General features: G+C 43.4%; 1 protein-coding gene across 6 annotated transcripts in view; it reads right to left on the bottom strand.

Annotated features, from left to right (window-relative positions):
• The window catches only part of DIP2C (disco interacting protein 2 homolog C), a 294798-nt gene extending 275776 nt beyond the window's left edge, over positions 1 to 19022 (bottom strand). For 4 of the 6 annotated variants that reach the window (XM_081931454.1, XM_081931455.1, XM_081931456.1 and 1 more), the window contains exon 1: positions 18778 to 19022. In XM_081931454.1, coding sequence (XP_081787580.1) covers positions 18778 to 18862 — 85 coding nt within the window. In that variant the 5' untranslated portion in view covers positions 18863 to 19022. The remainder of the gene's footprint in view (positions 1 to 18777) is intronic. The other 2 variants (XM_081931457.1, XM_081931459.1) reach the window with 1 other exon arrangement.
• Between the last annotated feature and the right edge of the window lie 5170 nt (positions 19023 to 24192).

The raw sequence follows: 24192 nt of genomic DNA, 5'->3' as shown, positions 1-24192 counted from the left end.
GCTTTGTAACACTTTGTCATTATGAAAATAAGGCTTATCCAAATCTTAACTCAATACCAATTGCAGGCAATCACACAAATATAGCCCTAGTTAAAAAATAATAAGAATAATAATGGTCTCTTTCTTCAGTATTAGGCCATTATGCAGATGATATACTTCTTCAGAGTTAAAAATACTTAAATTGACAAATGATGTTGCTTTCCTTCTCTTTCCCCAACCGCCTTTTCCTTGATAAACTGAGACACAGGACAGGAAGCAGAAAAACATTCCTCACCACTTACATAGCAGGTGCCTTCATGAATATGTAAAGGTGATGGGAAGATACATAATCTGGGCTTTATACCTGAACAATGCAAACAGCTGTCATCATGCAGAAAGTAAAATATCATTCTACATCAGAGATTCTTTTTCGAGTTACTACCTATGCAAGTCGCATTCGTGTAAGAGGAGGTTTTAGCTTACCCTACTGTTTTCCCTAAATAACGTATGTCAACATTAAACACCGGAAGACAATGATGTGGTTTGAGCATGAAGAACTCATGTCCAATGCACACTCGGCCTTGGGCAAGTTCCCATTTCTCAACCTAACCTACCTCACAGAGCTGTTGTGAGATTAAGACACCCACACCCACAACATTCCTAGAGCACAAAATACAAATATAACTAGCAAACAGGAACAGCAGACGCACCCTTCTTGAGCAGCTCTGGGAAAAGAGAAATGAAGAGCAGTGTTGACGTAGGTTTTACCACTTTCTACCTCGTGCAGAGCGCTCAACTGTTTAACTACGGTATATCAACAACAACAAAGTTTATCCCCCACCCGCACAAACCGCTGCTCTAAATTAGGCTGCTGAAACAAGAGGGGGAAGCTTAGATGAAAAGCAGGTGTGGTTGTTGTGTGAATGGACTGAGAGCTCAGTTCTAGCGCTGAAAACAAATTCTTGGCCTGAGCATGCTTGAGTCCAGGGCGTTTCCCTTAATTCTGTGCCCATCCTTCTCAGCCTGGTTCTGGCTGGTGGATCCCAGGGTTCTAGTGGAAAACAAAGCCTGAATTTTGTCTACCCTGGGCTTTGTGACAGCTTACACACCACCACAATCACCACCAACCAAACACACTTCTCTACTGAGACTGCTGGTTGCCAGCAATACATTTGCAGCTGCATGAAGAAACGACGACTGTGCATGCTCGCTCCCTTTGCAAGCACACCAATGGAGATAATTATCTGAACAAAAAGCTAGAAAGTATGTTAATATATTTTCCATTTCCTTGTCTGCTTAAGAGAATTATACTCTAGAAACAGGAAAAGGAAAGAGAAGGGGGGAGAACTGGACGTTACCGCTGCTTCCTTCTGGACACATGTCAGAACCACTGAAATGCAACAGATTTCATACTTCAGTCTGAGCATAATGGGCTGTGTTGAGAAAGCAGGTCCTTGCGGAACAATCAAACTCTTGCTTAGGCTGCACTGCAATGTATGCAGTGGATCGGGAGTGTTGTCATCTGCTTAACGCTATTTTTCATTGGCAGCCAGAGGGCCCACAATGCCTCGAAGGCCCAATAGTTGGTCTAAAATTTGCAAAATACAGATACACACACAGTGAAGACTGGCCCAACAGGAAAAGGGTTGTGATAGTGGGATTTCAATAATGGTATTATTTTTTGGAATTTGTTTTATAAACTCTAAATATTCTCTGGTTATATAAAGTACTATTTTTTTATTTTAAAAAATTGTTTCATATTACACTTGTGTAGTTGCCACAGCAGTAGACATTAAGAACCAGAACAGAATAACCCAAAAGTCAGCAATACTGCACACAAACAGTGTTTCCAGGCCTACGTTCTGAAGGGCTCTAAGAGTTCAGCAGAAAGGAAATTTCTGCACATATAATTATTCCCATCATTGAAGACGGAAAAATTCTCATTCTCTCAGATTCTTAAAAACATGCTTATGAAGGAAGGCACTGGTAAATATTTTACAAAAAGGAAACTAAGCTGGGAGAAACGTGAGTTTTTCTGAGCCCAGTCCACATGCAACACCAAGCCAAAGCATGGCTTAAATGTGGATGTGCAAGTCTGCACATACTCACAGGAAAAGCCATGATCGCTTCGCTCCTCTGTTGCTGCATTACCCAGAGCTAATCCGTCATTTGGCTTAGCATTATGTCCAAACCCAGAGTTGTGGCTTGAACTTCGACAAACCATGAGCCTGAGCTCGCACATAACACTAGGCTAAACCATGGCTTGGCTCTGAGTAGTACAGCAGCAGCAAGGCAAGGAGGTTTTTGCTGACATGTTAACGTTTAGCCGTGGTTTGGCTTAGAGTTATGTGCAAACCTGGTGTACGGCCGAGAGGTGCATAAGACTGCCAAATTTTCACTAAGATGTAGTGCTTTTCCTTTTCCTGTTCCCAGGGCGCTTAAATTCTATGGCTGCATACACACCATGCATTTAAAGCCTACTTTACATTCCCATTTGTTCCTTTGAATCCCCATCCTTTCTCACCCATACCTGATTGAATGATTTAAAGTGTCAGGTGGGTGGGTGGGGCTTCCCTAAAAAGGCCTCGCTGCCTAAATGGGGAGGGCTGGCAGGCCAGATTTTGCCTGTAGGTTGGAAGTTCCTCCTTGCACGGAGGCAGAATGACGAGGAAATAAACACAGCCTGCTAAACTAAACTCCTGTAGGTTAGGCCACAGTAGGCTTCCTGCTAGGAAACAAAGTTCACAATCCTGGTTATCAGCTAGAATGGATTCAGTGCCTGGCTGGATCCTGTGCCTTAAAGAACAACCCACTCTGTGGAAATCAGCAACGGAAGCTTTCAAGATGACAAAAATGAAACCCAATCCGAACAGCCACTAGCTTCTGTACCTTTAAAGAGAGAGCCACCCCTTGTTTCCCCCTTCCTATAGCTTTTGGCACAGCGTTAGGTCCTATCCTAACATCAATCCTGAATAAAGGTTCCCAGTGAATCTCAAAAACTTGCTCGTGGCATCTTTATTCTTTACATCATCCACACTATACATTTTAAACATGTGGCTTTTACACAGAGCTGCAATTTAACAAACTACAATTCCCAGGATTCTTTTGGGGGAACCATGTGCAGGTGACATTTTAGTGGGCCCTAATAAAGCTATTATCCTATTGTTACTTTCAGATTATCATCTGCTAATTGCTGTGGCTAAGCCTGCAATGGAAGAGAACAGGGTGGGTATGGGTGGGTGGGAGGGAAGGGCTGGTAAAAGAATAATAATTTATAGATAGGAAAGTATTGCACAGTCCAGACGGGCGAGGAATTGGTTAATTCCCAGCCACAAGAGTGTTTGGATGCAAGCTGAGGCCAGCACAGCTGAGAGGCCTAATTGACAATCAGCTTGAGCTGGGTCACAGCCAGGTACAGATAAAGGAAACTGGGAAAGATCCAAAAAAAGGGGGGGGGTTAAAGGGAGGAAAATCTAAAGCTACACCAAAGAGGAGCAGTAAAGAGCTGATGGGGTTCCTCAGGTAAAATGGTTCAGTCCCTGATAAGAACAAAAATCAGAGTAATAGGAGAAAAGACTGTTCTTTAAAGGAATGGTGGGTGTATTGTTAAAATAGCACCCAAGAGGCCACTGTGTGTGTGAAGTAGGGGTAATAGCTTTTGCTGCCTTAGGAGGCTCACCAAATGGGGGCTGGGGACTAGCTATGTCATGGGTAGGCAAACTAAGGCCCGGGGGGGCTGGATCCGGCTCAATCGCCTTCTAAATCCAGCCCGCGGACGATCTGTGAATCAGCGTGTTTTCACATGAGTAGAATGTGTCCTTTTATTTAAAATGCATCTCTGGTTTATTGGTGGGGCATAGGAATTCGTTCTTTTTCTTTTAAAAATATATATATATAGTCCAGCCCCCCACAAGGTCTGAGGGACAGTGGACCGGCCCCCTGCTGAAAAAGTTTGCTGACCCCTGAGCTATGTGCACACTCAAAACTTGAAAAGGTTCTGAAAAAGGTAGAAGTAGCAGCAGCTAAACTCTTACCTGTTTGCTTGATGTCCTCTTAGCTGTATGATTAATCTTGTACATTACTAGGTAGGCTGCAATGAGGGAGACATAACTGAACAGACTAGTACTATGCCTGTTCTAGGAGTGGTCTAACAAAAAAGGGCCAAAGTAGGAATCAAGTAGGAAGAGAAAAATAACTACCAAACTTTTAGAAGACATCTGAAGGCAGCCCTATTTATGTTTAATAGGTTATTGTATTTTAGTGGTTTGTTGGAAGCTGCCCAGAGTGGCTGGGGAAACCCAGCCAGATGGGCGTGGTATAAATAATAAATTATTATTATTATTATTATTAAGGATAACAAATATGTTCTAGGCTCCCTTGTCGCGTAGAACTGCAGGGAGCCATGCTCAACTCACAAGAGCAGCAGCAATCTACCGACCTCTGCACGACTGCAAGTGATTTTTAGACCTGACTTAAGTTTAGCTTCAAGGGAGCATCTTGTTGATGAAACAAGAGAGACAAAGGAATGCTGAGTCTAAGTGAAGCAGGAATGGTACCAGAAGGCAAAGCGTTTTTCCTCTTGTGAACTATCTGCACTGAGACATTCATTATTAAGAAGGCTCCTTGTATTAGTATTACTGTATATCAATATACGAAAACACAGAACAGTAAAACTGACATGGCAATCTTTTGGTATTCTAAAAGGTTCTGGGAATTGGAACCAAAAAAAAATATTCAGCAGAGAATCTCCAATCCTAAACACTGAACTAGGAATATAAATAGCATTTGTGTATGGCAGCGTATACTTGTTTGTCTTGCTAACTAGAAATAATTGTCTGTCAGCAATTGTCATGCTACTCTGTAACATCTAGACACATCAAAGATGGGTTTTTAATCCCAGCCTGGAGGTTTCTTTCTCATTCTTTTAAGTGTGTTGTTATTGTTTTCAAGCCACCATTTGAAAAACTGCTGTCTTGAAGGCAATAACGTATTTAGGGCGCTTTTAGCATCCGATGAGCTCCACTGCTGCTATTTGTCTTATAGACAATAAAGTACTAGCCAAACAATGGCTTGTATGTACCCAGCCTTTGTTTAAGATTAGTTACTTTGGGCAATTTCATGAAACTTTTTTGCATTCCTGCTTTTAATCCTATAAACTGCCAGCAAGATCTTTGGAAATAATACCTTGCCAGATTCTGCAAACCCCCAAATTTCTGCCACAGACCACTTTTACTTGTCTCCAGACCCTGTTGTTTCCACCCTTAAATGTAGTTACGTTTTATAGCAGAAAAGAGCTCATCGCCCCTGTCACACTTTTGCCAAAATAAATTATAGAACAACAATCTTTCAAAGGAGGCCACACTACAAAAAAAGTAGGGTGGCTGAAAACATGATGGGTTGTGGCAAGGCTTATATGGTCATCTGGATGTAAGCTACTCGTGGTTGGCTTTACAATAGAAGCAGGAAATATTTAATGACAGTTGAGATGATCCAAGATTCTGTGCATTTAGATATTAACTCAATTCAGGGGCGTCACTTTTGGGCACAGAAAGGGGTTTGAAATATAGGTTCCAAAGATTGATCTTGGATCAACTCAAAGATAAACTGCAAAAAAAAAGTTATCTTAATACAAGTAATAAAAAATGCAGTGTTATCAAATGCAGAACAGGTATCTTTGAGAAATGGTGTGTGTGTCTCTGGCATACATCCTTGGTGTTTTAAAGGTAAAGGTAAAGGTACCCCTGCCCGTACGGGCCAGTCTTGACAGACTCTGGGGTTGTGCGCCCATCTCACTTAAGAGGCCAGGGGCCAGCGCTGTCCGGAGACACTTCCGGGTCACGTGGCCAGCGTGACATCGCTGCTCTGGCGAGCCAGAGCCGCACACGGAAACGCCGTTTACCTTCCCGCTGGTAAGCGGTCCCTATTTATCTACTTGCACCCGGAGGTGCTTTCGAACTGCTAGGTTGGCAGGCGCTGGGACCGAACAACGGGAGCGCACCCCGCCGCAGGGATTCGAACCGCCGACCTTTCGATCGGCAAGTCCTAGGCACTGAGGCTTTAACCCACAGCGCCACCTGCGTCCCCCTTGGTGTTTTAGACAATTCTAATTCTTCAAGAGATTTAGTAAACTTAAGACTAATCCCATGAGTTTTGTAGCAGGCCACTGTCTTCCATCCACCTCTATTGCTGCTCCTGAATTTCTAGACACTTCAGAATTCAAAATATTTTTGGCTGTGTGTGTGTTTATAGAGAACCCTGAAGATAATCATTGGGTTTAAACATTGCAAACCTATACATCCCTGTTCATTTACAACACTTCTGTAGTCTCTTGCAGGTTTCAGGTGTCAATTGCCATGCCAAGTTGCGACCAGCCTAGATGAAGAGGCTCTGCACTGCTACCATTATGCCAGAGCAATGGTGGTAGCCATCAACTCTTACAACAGATACTTCTGCTCTGTGTTCCCTCACTTCTGCCCTGGGCACCCTAGATGCTTCTTGTCAAATACAACAGGGTATACTTCTCCTGACATGGGAAGGGAGAAGATCTAGTTTCTCCAGTCTCTGCAGATTCTGCATAACCTTTCTAGAGACACAGTAAAGGCAGGTGAGAGCCTCATTTTAAAACAAATCCAGTAGCTCTGGGATGCCTATAATGAGTTCACTACACTGTATGTCAGCTGGCTGTCCAACTAGATGCAGACACTGCATAAAACTGTTCATATTAACATATATTTCTAGAAGCTTGAGCTCTTGGAACATGTTTATAGTGGCTGATGGGATTCAAAACAAGAATCACAACCTCAGGAGGGGAATACACAAGCAAGGATGGTGTTGGTAGAAGTCTGAGAGAAAGGGACACCTAAGAAGAGGCGGAAAAGAGAAGGGTTGTGTATAGATGAGCGATAGATCAGGAAGCATTCACTAGAATCAACAATGGAAGGTCCTGGTTGGTTGGTTGGTTGGTTGGTTGGTTGGTCCCCACACATTTCCACACTTTTCTCTGCAATTGCAAAATCTATGACCCTAAATACATATAAAAATCTTCAGATGCAAAATTCTGTACCAGTTTCTGACCTTATAGCAACAGTTCTATCTGTGCACTGCTACCCCTGGCATAAGCACCATTCGACTCAGGCTTATCTCACAGTAAACAAGAGACTTTGGGGGCGGAACCATTGTGTTAAGACAACAGTGCTCAACCCGGACCACTTTTCTTACTGATATTAAGCAGTTGTAAGGTCCCAATATAGAGTATGGACTTCTGCTGATTTTCTACTGGGGCTTAAAAAAAAAACCCACTCCCTGCTGGCTGTATTTTGCTTCCAAAATTGCTGCTTACTGCAAATAATCTGGATCAGGAGCCCATTCTGGATCAGGGTCTACTGCAGTTTTTTCTCCAAAATACAAACCGCCAAATAAAGTATGTTTGCTTTAACATGTGGCTATCATTAAATGTAATTTGGTTATCTGGCTTGGACTGCAAGAAGATCAAACCGATCCATTTTTAAGGAAATCAGCTCTGAGTGCTCACTGGAAGGACAGATCCTGAAGCTTAGGCTCCAATACTTTGGGCACCTCATGAGAAGAGAAGACTCCCTGGAAAAGACCCTGATGTTGGGAAAGATGGAGGGCACAAGGAGAAGGGGATGACAGAGGACGAGATGGTTGGACGCTGTTCTTGAAGCTACAAACATGAGTTTGACCAAACTGTGGGAGGCAGTGGAAGACAGGAGTGCCTGGCATGCTCTGGTCCATGGGGTCACAAAGAGTCAGACATGACTAAACAACAACAAACAACTACAAGCTATGTAACTGGAGGGACGTGGGTGGCGCTGTGGTCTAAACCACTGAGCCTCTTGGGCTTGCCGATGAGAAGGTTGGCGGTTCAAATCCCCACAACGGGGTGAGCTCCCATTGCTCAGTCCCAGCTCCTTTCAACCTAGCAGTTCGAAAGCACACCAAAAAGTACAAGTAGATAAATAGGTACTGCTGTGGCAGGAAGGTAAACAATGTTCCCGTGCTGATATAAGATATAACAGTGCACTGCTCTGGTTTTGGTTTCCGCTGCGCCAGAAGTGACTTAGTCATGCTGGCCACATGACCCGGAAAAACTGTCTGCGGACAAACGCCGGCTCCCTCAGCCTATAAAGCAAGATGAGCACCACAACCCCAGAGTTGTCCATGACTAGACATAACTGTCAGGGGACCTTTACCTTTTTACCTTTAGCTATGTAACTAACTCCCAAATTCTAGATTTCATTTTTGTCCCTACCTACTCTTTCCTGCCTTCCTTTTCAGCCATCTCTTAATGGCTAGGCTTGCCCGGTAGAGAGATGGGATGGATTGGGGGCAGTGAGTGCATACATAATTTTGCAAGCTTTAAGAGTCTGTCAAGCCCTCCAGTACTGTGGCAATTTCTTACTGAGCAGCAAGCTATCATGCCTGACAGTTGCTGCAGAATTAAAGCAGCAATGCTAAATGGGAAAAAGATATATATATGTTCTGCTTGATAGTTAACACAGAAAGCCGCCACCAAAAAAACTAAAGTGCAGCTGGTGCATTCATCAGCGTGAAGGAAATATTGCACCTTTAGGATCTTTTCTCTCATGCAAACACACAAGTGTGTTACTCTATGAAAACCTGAAGGGAGCTATCACTGCCCCTTTAGAGAAACATTCATTATTCTACAGTAGTCTACTCACATGCTCGTGTTATTCCAAAAATATTGCAGTTGCAAGTCAACCACTGAATCTCTTTTTAATCTTTCTTTTTTCCTTCAGGGAACATTTACCATCTCCATTGACTGATTAAGGAATATTTCGAACTGCCAGCCTTAATTGAAAATGCCACTAAATATAGAAACTCATTTTTAAGTATATAGCTTTTAAAGGACAACATGGGCAGCCCAATCTGCAGCCTACTTAAACTGAATTATTTGCATTTGAACAGGCTTAATTAACAGGTTCAATTCCAGTGATTTCAACAGGACAAAGCGACCTTAAATCAAAGATATTTTTTAAGCAGAACTGTAAGTTGCCACACTGAACACAAATATCTGAATGTCACAGCCAAGTAAGACTTTGCAATCGGAAGAAAAGGGCTGTGTAAATGTGTGACAATATTGTAATGGTAACAGGTAAAGAATGACAACTGATTTGACAAAGGACCACACAAATAAAACAAATTACAAGCTGTTCTGCTTTGCTATTAATAACAGAACAAACAAATCAGATTTATGTAACAGAGCATCACAAGAAAGTCCAGTTTGTGTCAGTGATAAAGGTACTAAAGGAAACTCTGGCAAAACCACAGTGCTGTGGAGATAGTTCTAAATGTTTATTGTACATGATCAGTTTCAACCATGGCAACACATCTTTGGACATGAGAATGAGCATGTTTCCTGTAATCTACCAGATTGATTTTAAACCTAAATCATTTAAAGTGTTATTATTATTATTACTACTTTATTGTGTTTTCAACAGCATATTCTTGAGTGTTCAAGTTAAAACAAACAAAACAGGCTTCCAGTCTTGTGAGATCTGGAAACTCTACTGGACAGATGAACGTGTTGGGTGCACATTTTACCTCTTTACACACACACACACACACACACACACACACACACACACAAAACAATATAGTGTTCAATAAGGTAATTGAGACAACTTTAGCAGCAAGGAGGACTGTGAGAATTTATTGGAAGGATACCTATTGCATGCCTCTAGAATTTCACTGGAAGAGATAGCAAAGACGCTAGGGAAAATCCTGGAAGATCATAATGTACTCACGAGCCCAGAAAGAAGTAAGATTATATCCCAAGATCATAGGGTTGTGGAAAGTCTGATGATAGCTTATTCATACTTCCTACTCTTAGAAACAGCCCTTTGGTACAGATTCAGTTGGCAAGTATCTTCACAGGGTGCTAACCAAGGTTTCTGACTTTTAACTAGTCAGCATATCTAGGGATGTGGATTTGGCCTCTTTCTGCATGGGGAAGCTTGCCAGCCACATTATCTTTGTGAAAGCTCTCTTATTTTTTGCTGACAGCAGTCAGTATGGTACATGGGAGACCTTGCTCCCTTATGAAGAAGGAAGACACATAACGAACAGAAGAAAAGGCAGAAAGGGAGAGGAAAATTGCCAAAAATCAAGCTGCACACAATGATCTAATAAATCCAAAAAACAACAACAAATTAATCTCTAGAGAGAGGCTGAGAAGATGCAATTCCAACAGCACGGTGCAAGCAAAGAACTGATTATGCACTCAGAACTTTATAGATAATGACTACCAGTGACTATCACTTAGCTACAGACCTTCTCCCCCTGTCGACTGAGAAATAAGTCCAGTGAGCCCAGTGGAACTTACTCCTACATATAAGGGTATGGGATTTCAGCTAAAACATTTCAAACAAATAAAAAGAAGTTTAAAGGCTTGTATAGAAACATGCCTTTCCCTCACAAATTTCTTTGAGGCATCTTGCAAAATACATTTTTTTTTATTTATGCTGGTTAGCTGACTGGGGGAGATATTTTGTCATTCTCATGGTACTGTGGCGTAAACCTGATTTATCGTGGTAGCTTGATTTTTTCAGATTGTTTGATTTTATTGCGTGCCATATATTTTTATGTTGTACCCTGCCTTGGAATTGATTTTAAATGAAGAGTGGGTTATAAATTACCTAAATAAATGAAAAGGATTGCTTGGGAGTAAGAATTTCTGAACTCGTATCTGTAGAAGTGTGCATGCACACAAAAGCTCGTAACTTAGTTGGTCTCTAAGGTGCTACTGGAAGGAATATTTTAATTTTGTTTCTGAACTCGATATGACATTTCCATTGTATCCAATATTAGACTTTGATATGAGCAGGCCCACTGAAATTAAAGGACACAAGTAACTTGGGTAGGCACATTAATTTCAGTGGGTCTACTATGAGTAACACTTTGATACAACCCAATGTATTGATGCATGAAGAACTCTTTCTTTCCACAGCCTTTCAGTAGTTGTAAAGTGTCAATACACTTTTTAAAGAGATTATCTCAGGGCTTTGATAAATCTTACAAATACACTTCTAAAACTCCACAAGCATTCATATCATTGGCTGCAAGATACACCATACATTTAAATCACATGCCCCCAAAATAGTCTTGGAAACTGTAGTTTGTTAAGGGCACTGGGAATTGTACAGTTCCCATGAACCTTATAGGGGAGAAGTTTTAAATATATGGTGTGCATCAAGCAATTACCTCCAAACTATCCCAGAAAATACGATGATGAATCCTGTAAACTGTTACCTCAGGGCTGAAAAGCTTGAGACTCATAAATATTCAAAGAACAGCTGGTTTGGGGACTTAAGATCTGTTACATCAAACCTCAAGAACCTTGATTCAACCACACAAGCGTCATACTTCAGTGTCAGTGGAAGTTCTTGCAGACTTATGGAAGCACCAAATAAACCTACTAGGAAAAAGGCAAGCATATTTTCAAAGGGATGAGGAACTTGGCCATCAACTTGTATGTGCTTCTACTTTTAATCACTTTATTTTCTTACATGTCCACCCCACCTCTCTTCCAGCATGGAAATCTGCCACAGTTCCCAATTCTCATGGTTGCATAGAAACTTGTCGCTATTGATTCAGAGAGTGAAGAGCATTGGCATGTAGATGTGGGGTTCCCAGAATATCCATAAAGCCATTATGTTTCTTAATCCAGCCCTGCGTTGGACTTCTTCCTTTATCAGTGTCTTAGAACAAGTCAAATGACCAGCTCGACAGGAAGCCAACATGTTAGGTTTAGTACGTTTCTCATGAACGCAGAACATGCAAACTATATCTGGCCATCCAGTTTGTATTTTTATGATGGCTGAACAGAATTACTCTCTCTCTCTTGCCTCTTATAAATATCAGTGAACAGGAGAGTACATGGAAGGAAGCCCTACAGAAACAGTGAGAATGACTTCCATGGAATGTGACTGCAGGATCACACTTTCCTAGAAGATCGTACTGCCACTGGTGTACTTTAAGCAAAGCTTTTACACATCTCTCCCGTTCTCAAAATAGACCAGAAACACCTCCAGTGAAGTTTACAGCAGTGTCATAAAATTAAGCCTCAGCGCTTACCTTGAGACGTGTCATTTAGAGTGCACAACACATTTTCACCTTCTCTGAGAGATTAGGCTAGCTTACTCACAGGGGACATGGATAGGTTGCCTGATAAGCTTTTGGAGGCCCTTGTCTGGATGCAGCTCAGCTTCCAGCTCACATTAAAAGAAAATAACCGAATCGGAAATCTTGAATTCCATCCGTGGGGCCTTTAAAGAGGAACATTATCAGCCGGCTTAAACTCTGCCATTTAGAAACAGACACTACATCTCTTTTTAAAATCAAGGGTTAAAAACCTGGGCCTATAACATGACAAAAGAAAATCGCATCCACTATTTGTGCTTTACTTGTCTATCCTGATGTCCCTTTGGAAAACTCTTAAGTCAATTTTTCATCCACACTGAGGCCTACTTATCTTTTGCAAGGTATCAGCATCATGTGCCTGCATAACATTATTCAGATTACTGATAGTCATTCAACATGTAGTACTTATTACCGATGGGAAACAACAATGTCTGAAGTGTTTTACTCTTTTTATTTGTGTTTTTCCTTTCCTCCAGTAACCTTGCAACATAACTATGGTTCCCATTTTGTCCATCTATGGGTAGACATAGTATGAACTAATTGTTGAAACTCTCTGCCTACTTTACCTTGCCTCCCTTCACCCACTCCAGACCTTCATTAATTGCATTGGTGCTACAATCAACTTCACACACAAACACACTGCATTTTCTTTATTTCCCCCCCCAAAAAAAAATCAGTATCCCAGGATAACAACACTGAACTACAGCTCCCCGCTCCAACCAGGTACTTTGCAAGGCTAGCATAATGTCAGAACATAAGAAGAGGCTGGATGAGGCCAATGGCCCACCTAGTCCAGCATCCTGCTCTCACAGCGGCCACCCAGATGCCTTTGGGACACTTGCAAGTGGGGCTGGAACGCATGACCACTCTCCCCTCCTGTGGTTTCCAGCAGCTGGAATGCAGAGACAATTCTGCCTCCAACTGTGGTGGGAGAGCATAGCCAACCTGGCTAGTAGCTCTTGATTGACTTATACTCCATGAACTCAAAGTCACAGCCTCACCCCCAAGTACAGGTACAATAATTATGGGTGTTGCATCCATTGTCTCCACAGCACAAAAGCCTTTTGTAAGAACCAACAAAAAGGTTCCTTCTCTAGAGAGTGGACTGGGGTAGCCAACACGGTCCCTGCCAAATGTTGTGGACTACAGCTCCCATCATCCCTTACCCCCTGGCGGTGCTGGCTAGGAGTTGTAGTCCAAATCAGTTGGAGAGCATTGTACCTGGTCCAGGCAATGGGGCATGTCATTCTAGCGTTGTCTGTGTCTAATTGGTTAGAATTGCTTTCCTAGATGTCAGTCATTTCTATGACTTCATCTGTTGACTAAAATGATAACACAAAGGTGGGAGGGGGGATATAGTCTCACAAAACAAATGAGAAAATCCCAGGTTCACTCCCTGGCATCCCTAGGTAGGGCTGGGAATCTGAATATTATCTCTCATGTCCCTCCCCTCTGGAACACTTGTGAATCACATTCAACAGAAGCAGCGAAAAGCGCATCATTCCATAGGTAGAGTTTGACGGACCTTGATCACGCCGACTGCAGCCACTCACGCCGTATGTGCCAAACATGCCAGCTCCATCTGCAGTCAACACACCCATTACACAAGGTGCCTACACAAACTTAGGAAAGGGTCTGGCTGAACAAAGCGGCATGCCTCTAATAATGATAATGATAACCCACACATTGGCCCTGGCATCTAAAAACCTAGTTCCTGTGCTACACCATGTACTCCATGCAACCTAGGATGCACACCATTAGCAAGTGAAACATGTCTTCTGTGTTTTGTGGCAGGGCTGCTTGCTACTCATGCATATGGTTGACAACATATGGCCCGGTGAAACCCAAGTGTGATTAATCAAGTGTGATTTGGTTCCAGTAACTTCAAGAAGGTTAAGCTGACCTAAGTACATGTACGCTGCTGGTTGTGAATCAGGCCGTTTGCTAGTGAATTGATTCATTGCAGGGGGTGGATTATTATGCATTTTGTGTTTTTTATTTTTATGTTTCTATGCTGTAAACCGCCCTGAGATCTTCGGATGAAGGGCAGCATACAAGTTTAACAAATAAATAAATGAACAGGAATACATACATGGAGAGACTCCATCAGGCAAGGCCTCCTTCCACCTGCCTTGCTCTACCCTCTGCTTCTCAATGTGTATTGTAATGTTTTATGTACTGTGGCATGCCGTTGTTTTATTGATTATAGTTTAGATATTATTGTAACTGTTGAGTGGATTTCTGTTTAACGTTTATATGTTGATATTATTATTTTATACTATTCTAATGATTGTTGAATGTTACTTTTTTGATGGAGGTTGCCTATTTTAAGGGTCTGTTTTATTATCACATTTTTGTATTGCATTAGATTGTTATAAGATGTACATTTTTTGTTTCTTCAGGCCTTGAGTATTGTAAGAAAGAAAGGCGGTATACAAATTAAAAATGATGATGATGATGAAGCAAGGTCAAACGACACAACACAGATTCTATGCACACAGAGTCCTTAATTCATGAAAATGATGCCCCATAACTGCTGTAAAGGAGGAGTTTAGAACCTTTTTCAGCCCAAGGGCTGCATGCCCACAGAAGCAACATCCCAGGGCCCACATACCAGTGGTTAAAAGTGGGGAGCGCAATGGGTGCGACTCTTTCATTGGTACCAGGCACTAAAGTCTAACCACACAAAAGCCAGGGGTTTTGACACACCTCCTCATTCAGGCTATGAAGAGACATTATCACAATTCAAAGACACAGTCCAGGCAGGCAAAAACTCAAACAGGGTGATGCAGGCTCAGTGGCAGGTACAGAGGGGCAGGTCAGACAGAGAAACCTACCATTCCCAACCCCTGCTATATTAAGTATATGCTTAGGCTGCAATCCTCAACACAATTATTAGGGATCAAGTCCTATTGAACTCTGGGGTTGCGGCGCTCATCTCGCTTTATTGGCCGAGGGAGCCGGCGTACAGCTTCCGGGTCATGTGGCCAGCATGACTAAGCCACTTCTGGTGAACTAGAGCAGCACACGGAAACACCGTTTACCTTCCCGCCGGAGCGGTACCTATTTATCTACTTGCACTTTGAGGTGCTTTCCAACTGCTAGGTTGGCAGGAGCAGGGACCAAGCAACGGAAGCTCACCCCGTCACGGGGATTCGAACCACTGACCTTCTGATCAGCAAATCCTAGGCTCTATGGTTTAGCCCACAGTGCCACCCGTGTCCCTTTTCTAGCAGCATAGTACCTATGTTTACTCAAAAGTAATTCCATCTGAATTCAAAGTAGTTTACTCTCAAGTATGGTGAGTTTGGGGTTGTTGACTTAGTGCTTGTATAAATATTACTTCACGAAGTGGTAACAGTTGTTGCTATTTTTCCAGAGAAAGATGAATTGGAGAGCCTATGATTAAAATGATACTCTGCTGGTGAAACAGTGTAGCAAGTTTTAGAGTCGCTCAGAAAGAACCTTTAATAGGGCAGGTACTTCAGCTTGAAAAATCTAACAATCACATCTGTTCCCACGTTTTGGATAGTCTTCCTCAAAGGGGACTTTTAGGCAAACACTCTTGCACATATGAAATCTACTCAAGTTCCCCTTCAATCTGCAAAGGATATTTGCAGTCTTAAAACTGCAATGACACGCCCTGCAGTAATGTGTCAAGATTTAAACTACCGGTATATTAGCCATGCTGGTATAAAGTGACTTTTCCCAGGTGCTCTTTAGAGATCAGTGGAAGAAGCAGATACTTAGTCCTCTTACAAACAACAACTGCCTGACCTATGCTTGCCTCTACGCTGAATAAGTGAGCATGAGGCCTTGCGGCCCAATCCCATGGTTGTTTACAATTCTACATCCAAATTACTTCAAAGGGATTTGCTTACAAGAAATTTTGCACAGGATTGCTTCAGACATTAAATTCACTTGAAACATTTGCCTTTTTAAAAAAAAAACACTTTATCAGAGCAAAGCCACTCAATATGATATAATTCTGCAACTCAAAAATGAATGGCAGATTCACTGTAGATTTTCAATATTGGCTCGATAAACATTTTCTTTAAAATAATCCAAAGTACAGTAATCAAATTTGTTAGTCTGCATATGAAATCAAAACAATATGTGTGTGTGTGTGTGTGTGTGTGTGTGTGTGTGTTGACTAATTTCACAGCAGCATCAAACACTCTGAAATAAGCATACTTTCACTGAAATCTTCTGTATCTTTACTGACCTGGGAGTAAGCCCTATTTAGCATAGTAGGCCTTACTCCTGAGCAAGCATGCATAAGACTGCACAACCACATCAAGAATGAACTTGATCCATCTATGTGTCTAAGTTGCTAATCACATCCCACTTAGTCAATATACATTGGAGGCGAGTTCCATACATTAGCCATCTGTTCTCTGTCTCAGAATTTCAACCTGCACTTTTATTATTTTTGATGAATTCTGCACTGGATCTACAAGTCTGATGCGTTAAATGTGTGCTGAAACGTTACCACTATTAACAGCATGCTTCTGTACATTGACACAGTCTTCTGTGCATAAGGGTGGTACATTCAACATACTGTAGCAATCTTCCAGCCTCTCCCTGTTAGCTTAGAAAATGCCAAATCGATGTGCAGAAAGCTTGAATAAGTCAATATTGCTTTAACCCTTGCTACAGTTGAGGTTTTTGCAGAACTGGCAAAAGGCACCGTCAGGATAAAGGCATGTAAAGAAGGCTAGCAACCCCAGTGATTTGGTCATGGAGTCCTCTCCTCCCTCAGAAAGTGTTAAAAGAATAATACAATGTCAACACCAGCTCCTCCCTGCTGATTGAAATGGTCTGAGTGCAGTTTTACTTTCTGGCCAGAAGCCCTCATAAAACCGTTACACACACAGAGGGGACGATGACTGGGAATGGAAGAAGAGAAAACACATTCCACGTTTTGAACTATTCCAGTCCCCAATTCGGGACATACTGGGGACCCCACCCCCTTGTATTTCAACCATTTTTTCTATTAACCTTCAAAAAATAAAAAAAGAGCAGCCTTTTTCCAAAACAAAACACCATATTCACCAAGAGTTAGCAGAATTCCTTTCTCAAGCACTTGAACAGCCAGCAGGAGAGACGTATTCTGACTTATGCCTGAGAAATATGGAACCACATGAAATCTTACTGGAAATGTGTGTGGTTTCTGAATGCACACATTCCGAGTCAGCAACAAATGTAGGGGTTCCAAAACGCATACCTAAAATGCCATCCCTTTTCAGTATTTATTATCCAAAGAATAAGAAAACAACCGTAGGAAAATTGCATAATGCCCTTTTTTAAACTTCCTGGAGCATCAGAATGGACCAAACTGTAGAACAATTGCACTCTCTTCAATAAAAACCAAGAAAATTAAATTATGCAAAAGCCTAAAAACAAAACGAAAAGCCCCTCTGTTACTCAGTTTCAGAAATAAGCAAAATAATCTGTTGGTAAAAACAAGTAATAAAGGAACACTTATTATTCATATCTGAAACTTGATTAAATAGCGAATCTCACACATGGGCTTTGCATTATGTCACTGGATGTGTTCAAATAGCATTTGCACCAACATATACAGTAGGTGGGGGAAGGTCCTTTTTGTCCTTTTCTTTCTTAGTAAAACTGTATTCTCTTGGCAGGCTGAGAGAGTCCTTGCAAGCCCAGCCCTAAAGATTTTTCCATCCTCCGTAATAAAGCATGCAAGCAACATTTGGAGCGGCAGATCTTCCTGCCAAAAAAGCCTCATTCCTCTATCTCTCCCAGCACTGTGGCAGGAAGAATAGCAGAATAGTGAGAAAGGAGGAGATGGGTGGTGTTTTTTATATATATATCACCACCCGAACACAACCTATATATTTATACCCAGCCAGCCCAAATGGTACCAGAGGAGGAGGAGGAGGAAGGAGAAGAAGACAACAGGCGCCATCAAGAATCAATGGGCTCTTCCCCACCCCCTCAGCAAAATGACATTAATAACCAGTTTCCTAAGAAACTAAAAAGCAGGAGAAATAAACGTAGCAATCTCTTTCTCATCCTCCCTCCCCTTTTTGGGCCAAAAGCTTCAAGGAGAAAGAAGGGGGGAGGTGGAGGAATCTCAGCAGGGATTTTTTTTCACACACACACACACACACACACACACACACGTACACCATTTCTTAGGCTATGTCACACACATAGGAGGAGAAACTGACACCCACAGGAAACAATTACAACATGCCACATCCACACACACACACAAGGGATGGCGAGACGAGCTGGAGGCGAAAGGTTACACACTGCAGAGGGGACAAATCAACCTTCCAGAGATCATTTCGGATGCCGCCAGTTGCTTTGCTCGCTCCCACACACACACACCCCACACTCCTAACCTTGCACACCCCACCCTACCTTCCTTTCCTCCTCAGATCTCTCCCCACACACACACACACACACACACAACACCAACACCACCTTCAATTCCCCAAAGGAATGGATGTTTCCCTCTGCACCTACATCCTCCCAGCAGTTTGGATGCTGAGGCTCAGCTGCGCACGGGGGAGGGCGAGGGAGAAATAAAATAAAAAACACACCACAATGTGCATTCTTTTTTATTTTTGGTGCCCTTACCTTCCGATAATTCCAGCTCCAGCTCAGCCAGGCGGGCTCTGACTTCCAGCGGCAGAGGGAGGCTCTCCAGGCTGCGATCCGCCATACTCGATCCAAGGAGATCTCCTCTGGCTCTCGGCTGTGGCTGCTTCTCCTCCTTTCTCTTCCCCTCGCGCTGCTGCGCGGATGTGGGTCTGGCTCTTTGTTTGCAATACACACCGACGGAGAGAGGGACACACCACACACAACACACACGCAATCGAGGAGGGGGGGCGGCGGGATGGAAAGGGAGGGCGGCAAATTAAAAACAAAAGCACCCAACCCTCCGCCCCGCGCGCTGGGGTGGCGGCGACGGGGGCCCCGGGTCCTCTCCCGGCGGTCTCAGCGGGGCATAAAGCGAGGAATCCGCGCAGAGCCCAGCCCAGCTCAGGCAGGGATGAGGTGGAGGGAACGCAGAGATTTCCCCTCTCCTCCCTCGCCTGCTGCTGCTGCTGCTGCCTTCAGTGGAGCCCCGCCATGGCTGCTGTTGCTGCTGCCTCCTCCTCCTCCTCTTCTTCTCCTTCCTCCTCCTCCTCTTTCCCCCTCGCAATCCTTTCGCATGGAGCTGAGCGGGCCCGCTGCAAGCTCGCCACAGACTCACGCACAGCGCGCCAGGGCGCAGCGCTCTCTCCCGCTCGCCTCCCTCGCTCGCTCCACCCCGGCCGCTGCTGCTGCTGCGGCTGCGGCTGCTTTTTCGGCGGCGGCGGCGGCTGGAAACTGCGGAGCCGCTGCCGAAAGCCGCCGCTTCTGCTTCTGTCACCCGCGCACGTGACCCGCCTGGGCGCAGCTGTCCCCTAGAGGGAGCGCGGGAGCACCCAGCCCCTCCACGGAAGCCCGCGCGCGCCGGCTGGGAGCTGCTTCCCGCGCGCGCAGCGGGGTCGGTTCTTGTGAGGGCAGAGGCAGCGGGTGGAGAAGGAAGAAACAACAACAACGATTCCTCCTCACCACTACGAGCTGAATAAAGAGCATGAAATCCAAAAACAATAACAACAACAAACAAACAACAGAAAAAGCCTTTAATATATATATTAGGGCAACTCCTAGGGAACCAAGGTCCCTTCGCCCTCCCCCAATAAAAAAATTTTTATTCAATAAAATGTGTTTTGTTCAACTTGGCATCCTTGGGCACAAGAGGTTCTTTTGGGCACCCAAGGCAGCAGAAGTGGCTCGCATCCTCCTTCGGGCAATAAAAATTAAAAATACATTATTCGGTGCCTGTTCACGGCCACCCCAAAGTAAGCTGCCTGAGGTAGCCACTTCACACACTACCTAACGTTAGGGCCGGAACTGTTTCTTTCTCAAATGTGTACCCCGCTGATTAAATCCCTCCACAAAATGGTTTACAAGTTGGAAACAGTTCTAGCATAGGGTATAGGAGATAACAATGTGGCCATTGATTTTTTTTTTTAAGTAAAAAATAGTAAAAAAATTCAGCCTGGACCACAAAATGGCCATGGTTAGAAAAAGTAAAAATCAAATTTAAAAAAACACTAGTGAGGTGTGTGACATAGGGGATAAGACCTGGGGTGTCTCATTAAAGGCCAGCAAGTGGTCAGTTATTTATTACATCCATCCAATTATTTAACCATTTCTCATATTTTTTCACAAAAAGGTTGCCACTTAGATTTTATTCCTTTCAAGCACCAAAATGTCTCCATAGAAATAATCAGCAACACAGACACACACGACACAGGATCCACAGAACAGCCAGTCAGGTTCCACTCACACAGTGGGGCTTTCCTGCCTTCCCAATGTATTCCCTGGTCTTCCCTGAAAAGTCACTGAGGACATCCTCCAGAACAGACTACTACTACTACTACTACTACTACTTATTATTATTATTATTATTATTATTATTATTATTATTATTATTAAATTCAATTTATACACTAGGGTAGGGACATGAAACTTGAAGGAGGAATCTGCAAATAAGAGAGAATATTCCCATTCTTACACAAAAGGAGTTGCCTTTTATGTACACAAGGATCTCTCTGGATCCTGTCCTAATACTGCAGCACAAACCATTAAAATAATACTGCATAACCAGTTTTAATCCTGTTCTAAATGTCCTCCCAAAGGAACCATGCTCACGCTAAAGAGAAAGGCCTTCATTATCCAGTGGAAAACCTTTTATTTATTTATTTTAGCCCAGGGGCCACATTCCCTTCTGGGCAACCTTCTGGGGGCCACATGCCAGTAGCAGGCAGGACCAGAGGCAAAAGTGGGTGGAGCTGCAGGTGTGACTCTTTGCATAATAGGCTGCAGTCCTCCAGCCACACAAAAGCCCACATGCCATCGAGTCAAGCAAGAAGCATTAAAAGTTGCATTCTAGCCCGGGGGGGGGGGACCAGACTCAAGGAGGGTGCAGAGCAGGGCCAAAGAATGGGGTGTGGCCTAGGAAGAGCCTCAAGTGCCAGATAGTGAAGACTGAAGGGCATAGCTGTCAACTTACAGATTTGAAAATAAGGGACCAGCAGCCTCGAAAATTAGGGATCGGCAGCCAAAATAAGGGATTTTCCGGGGACAGGTAGGTTCAACTTCTGAGCCCCTCTGAGCCAAAGGCAGAAAGCCCAGCCAGCAGCCAAACAAAGCCTCAAGCGGTGGTTCCCACAGCGCAGCAACCCGGCAAAGGGGATGCAGCAAGGAAAACCACCGTCACCTCTCCGCTGGGAAGCGCTGAGCAAAGGTGAGTCCCCAGGCAATGCTGCCTATTTGATTGGTACAAGGCATGCAAGCTCCACCCCCCCAGTCATTCTTAGACTCCTTATTGGGTGAACAACGCAGCCAAGCAACACACTTGGAGCCTCCCTCCTCCCTGGCTGGCAGGGAGGGAGGGAGAGGAGCTGCGTCCCGAGAAATTTAAGGGACATCATCAATAACGGACAGCAGCGGGACATGGCGCTGGGATAAGGGAGTTTCCTGCCAAATAAGGGACGGTTGACAGCTATGCTGAAGGGCCACATTTGGCCCTTGGATGTCAAGTTCCCCATCTTTACTGTGAGGCTCCTTCAACAAGGGTTTCCGTAAGGAAGGCATAACCACCAAGGAGGCTCTCAAGCAAGTTGACGTGGTGCATTTCAGGCAATGGGAAGACCAAAAGCAAGGCTGCCCGAGGATATTAGGGCTCATATGGGAGGAGGCATCCCATACATTCCTTCTCATGTGTAAGGCCCAGACCATTTACCATACTTTTCCATGTATAAGACTAGATTTCCCCCCCTTAAAAATCATGCTAAAAAGTGGGGGTTGTCTTATATATGTGTAGTGCATAGGGTGGGCGTTTGATTGGTTGCTGCCGCAGCTGTGAGCGGATATTGTGTGTGTTATTGGTTGCTGCGTCAATGGGTGGTGTTGATTGGCCAACGCTGCGGCAATTGGGTGGCCGAATGGCAGCAATCCTTCCCAAAAAAGCTCAACAACTTTTTGCCATCTCCCATTTTCTCAAATTCCAGTCCCCAAAAATAGGGGGCGTTTTATACATGGGGGCGTCTTATAGGCGGAAAAGTACGGTATTACTTGAAACGTTTAGAAAGCAGCCATTTTAACTGTGCTGGAAACTAAACAGTAATATATATATATATATATATATATATATATATATATATATATATATATATATATATATACATACACACACACACATATGAATGACTCTGTGGGTTTTCTTCTCTGTGGGTTTTCTTGCACCCACTCAACCCATCTTTTGTGCGTGTTTGTTTGTTTCATGTTGTGAAGAGCAGTGCAAACCCTTGTCCATCACTCCCCATGACTCACACATGCTGCCCTACAATCTTATGGACATTGCATATTGGCTACCGATGAGCTACCAATGCACCATCAAAACTTGGTTGTTGACATATGACCAGCTTACCTAAAAGACTGGCTTCCCATGTGTATACAGTGGTACCTCGGGTTAAGAACTTAATTCGTTCCGGAGGTCCGTTCGTAACCTGAAACTGTTCTTAACCTGAGGGACCACTTTAGCTAATGGGGCCTCCCACTGCCTCCATGCCGCCACCACACGATTTCTGGTCTCATCCTGAGATAAAGTTCTTAACCCAAGGTACTATTTATGGGTTAGCGGAGTCTGTAACCTGAAGCGTCTGTAACCTGAAGCGTCTGTAACCCAAGGTAACACTGTATCTGTTAAATCATTGAGATCAGCTTGGGAGTTTGTAGCAGTGCCATGCTACAGATTATCATATGGTGGGGACTCAGAAAAAAGGCGTTTATCCTGCTGCCTCTGTATTTTGAAATGCGCTTTCCTCTGCAATGTGAGAAGCATCTTCAGTCATATGTTTTAAGACACATTCTGAAAACATACCTATCTTCTCAGGCTTTCCCTAATAGTTAACGCTGGACCCTGTACCTTTGTATCTTACGATGCTGCATCCTATTTTTGGTATTTATGGTTCTGGTTGTTTTTTTCTTAGTAGCTTTATACTGAAGCTTTTTGTGTATATCTGAATCTGTTGTACATCATGTCGGTTAAAAAAAATTTAAGCAATTTAGAAATGCTGTTAAATAAACAAATAAATCATTTTGGGGTGCTATTTTTATTATTTTGCCTGTGTGCTCCCTTGCTGTGCAACCAGCTCAATTGCTATTATTGTTGTTGTTTTAATTTGCAGAACATTATCCTAATACTGTAGGCCTAACATAACTCTCTCCATCCATTAAGGTGTGCACACTCATGTCAACTTTCACCTCCTCTTAAACAGGTTTTACAGGTTTCTGTACTATTAAAAAAAAAAACTTGTTTGACCAGAGCTGGCAGTGGGACAAAATAAATGTCTGTACATTATGGGAAAGCAAGTCCTCCTACAAACGATATTACACTAAGCAGAGAGAGAGAGAGAGAGAGAAAGAGAGGACACCTATTGGCTGGCCCCACCTTGAGATACACTGCACTATGATCTCAGCTGTGAACTTGTAGGGCGGGGGGGGGGTACACTTTGCAAAACCTGTTTGACCAGAGGTTTCCTGCTCCCCCCATACAATTCCTGTGTCATTTTATACAACCCTGAAATACATAACATCTGAGAGCTAGTGCAACCACTCTTCTTTATACAGTGGTACCTCAGGTTAAGTACTTAATTTGTTCCAGAGGTCCGTACTTAACCTGAAACTGTTCTTAACCTGAAGCGCCACTTTAGCTAATGGGGCCTCCTGCCACCGCCGCACCGCCGGAGCACGATTTCTGTTCTCATCCTGAAGCAAAGTTCTTAACCTGAAGCACTATTTCTGGGTTAGCGGAGTGTGTAACCTGAAGCGTATGTAACCTGAAGCGTATGTAACCAGAGGTACCACTGTAATCCTCAACAGGGTACTGGGTGAGATATAGAAGCAACAGGATAACATACAGTGCAGAATTTGTGGGAAAAGGCAAAATATTCA

This window comes from Podarcis melisellensis (genome assembly GCF_964234715.1).
Source record: "Podarcis melisellensis genome assembly, chromosome: 12".
NCBI classification, from domain to species: domain Eukaryota; kingdom Metazoa; phylum Chordata; class Lepidosauria; order Squamata; family Lacertidae; genus Podarcis; species Podarcis melisellensis.
This window is presented reverse-complemented; position numbering and strand designations above follow the sequence as displayed.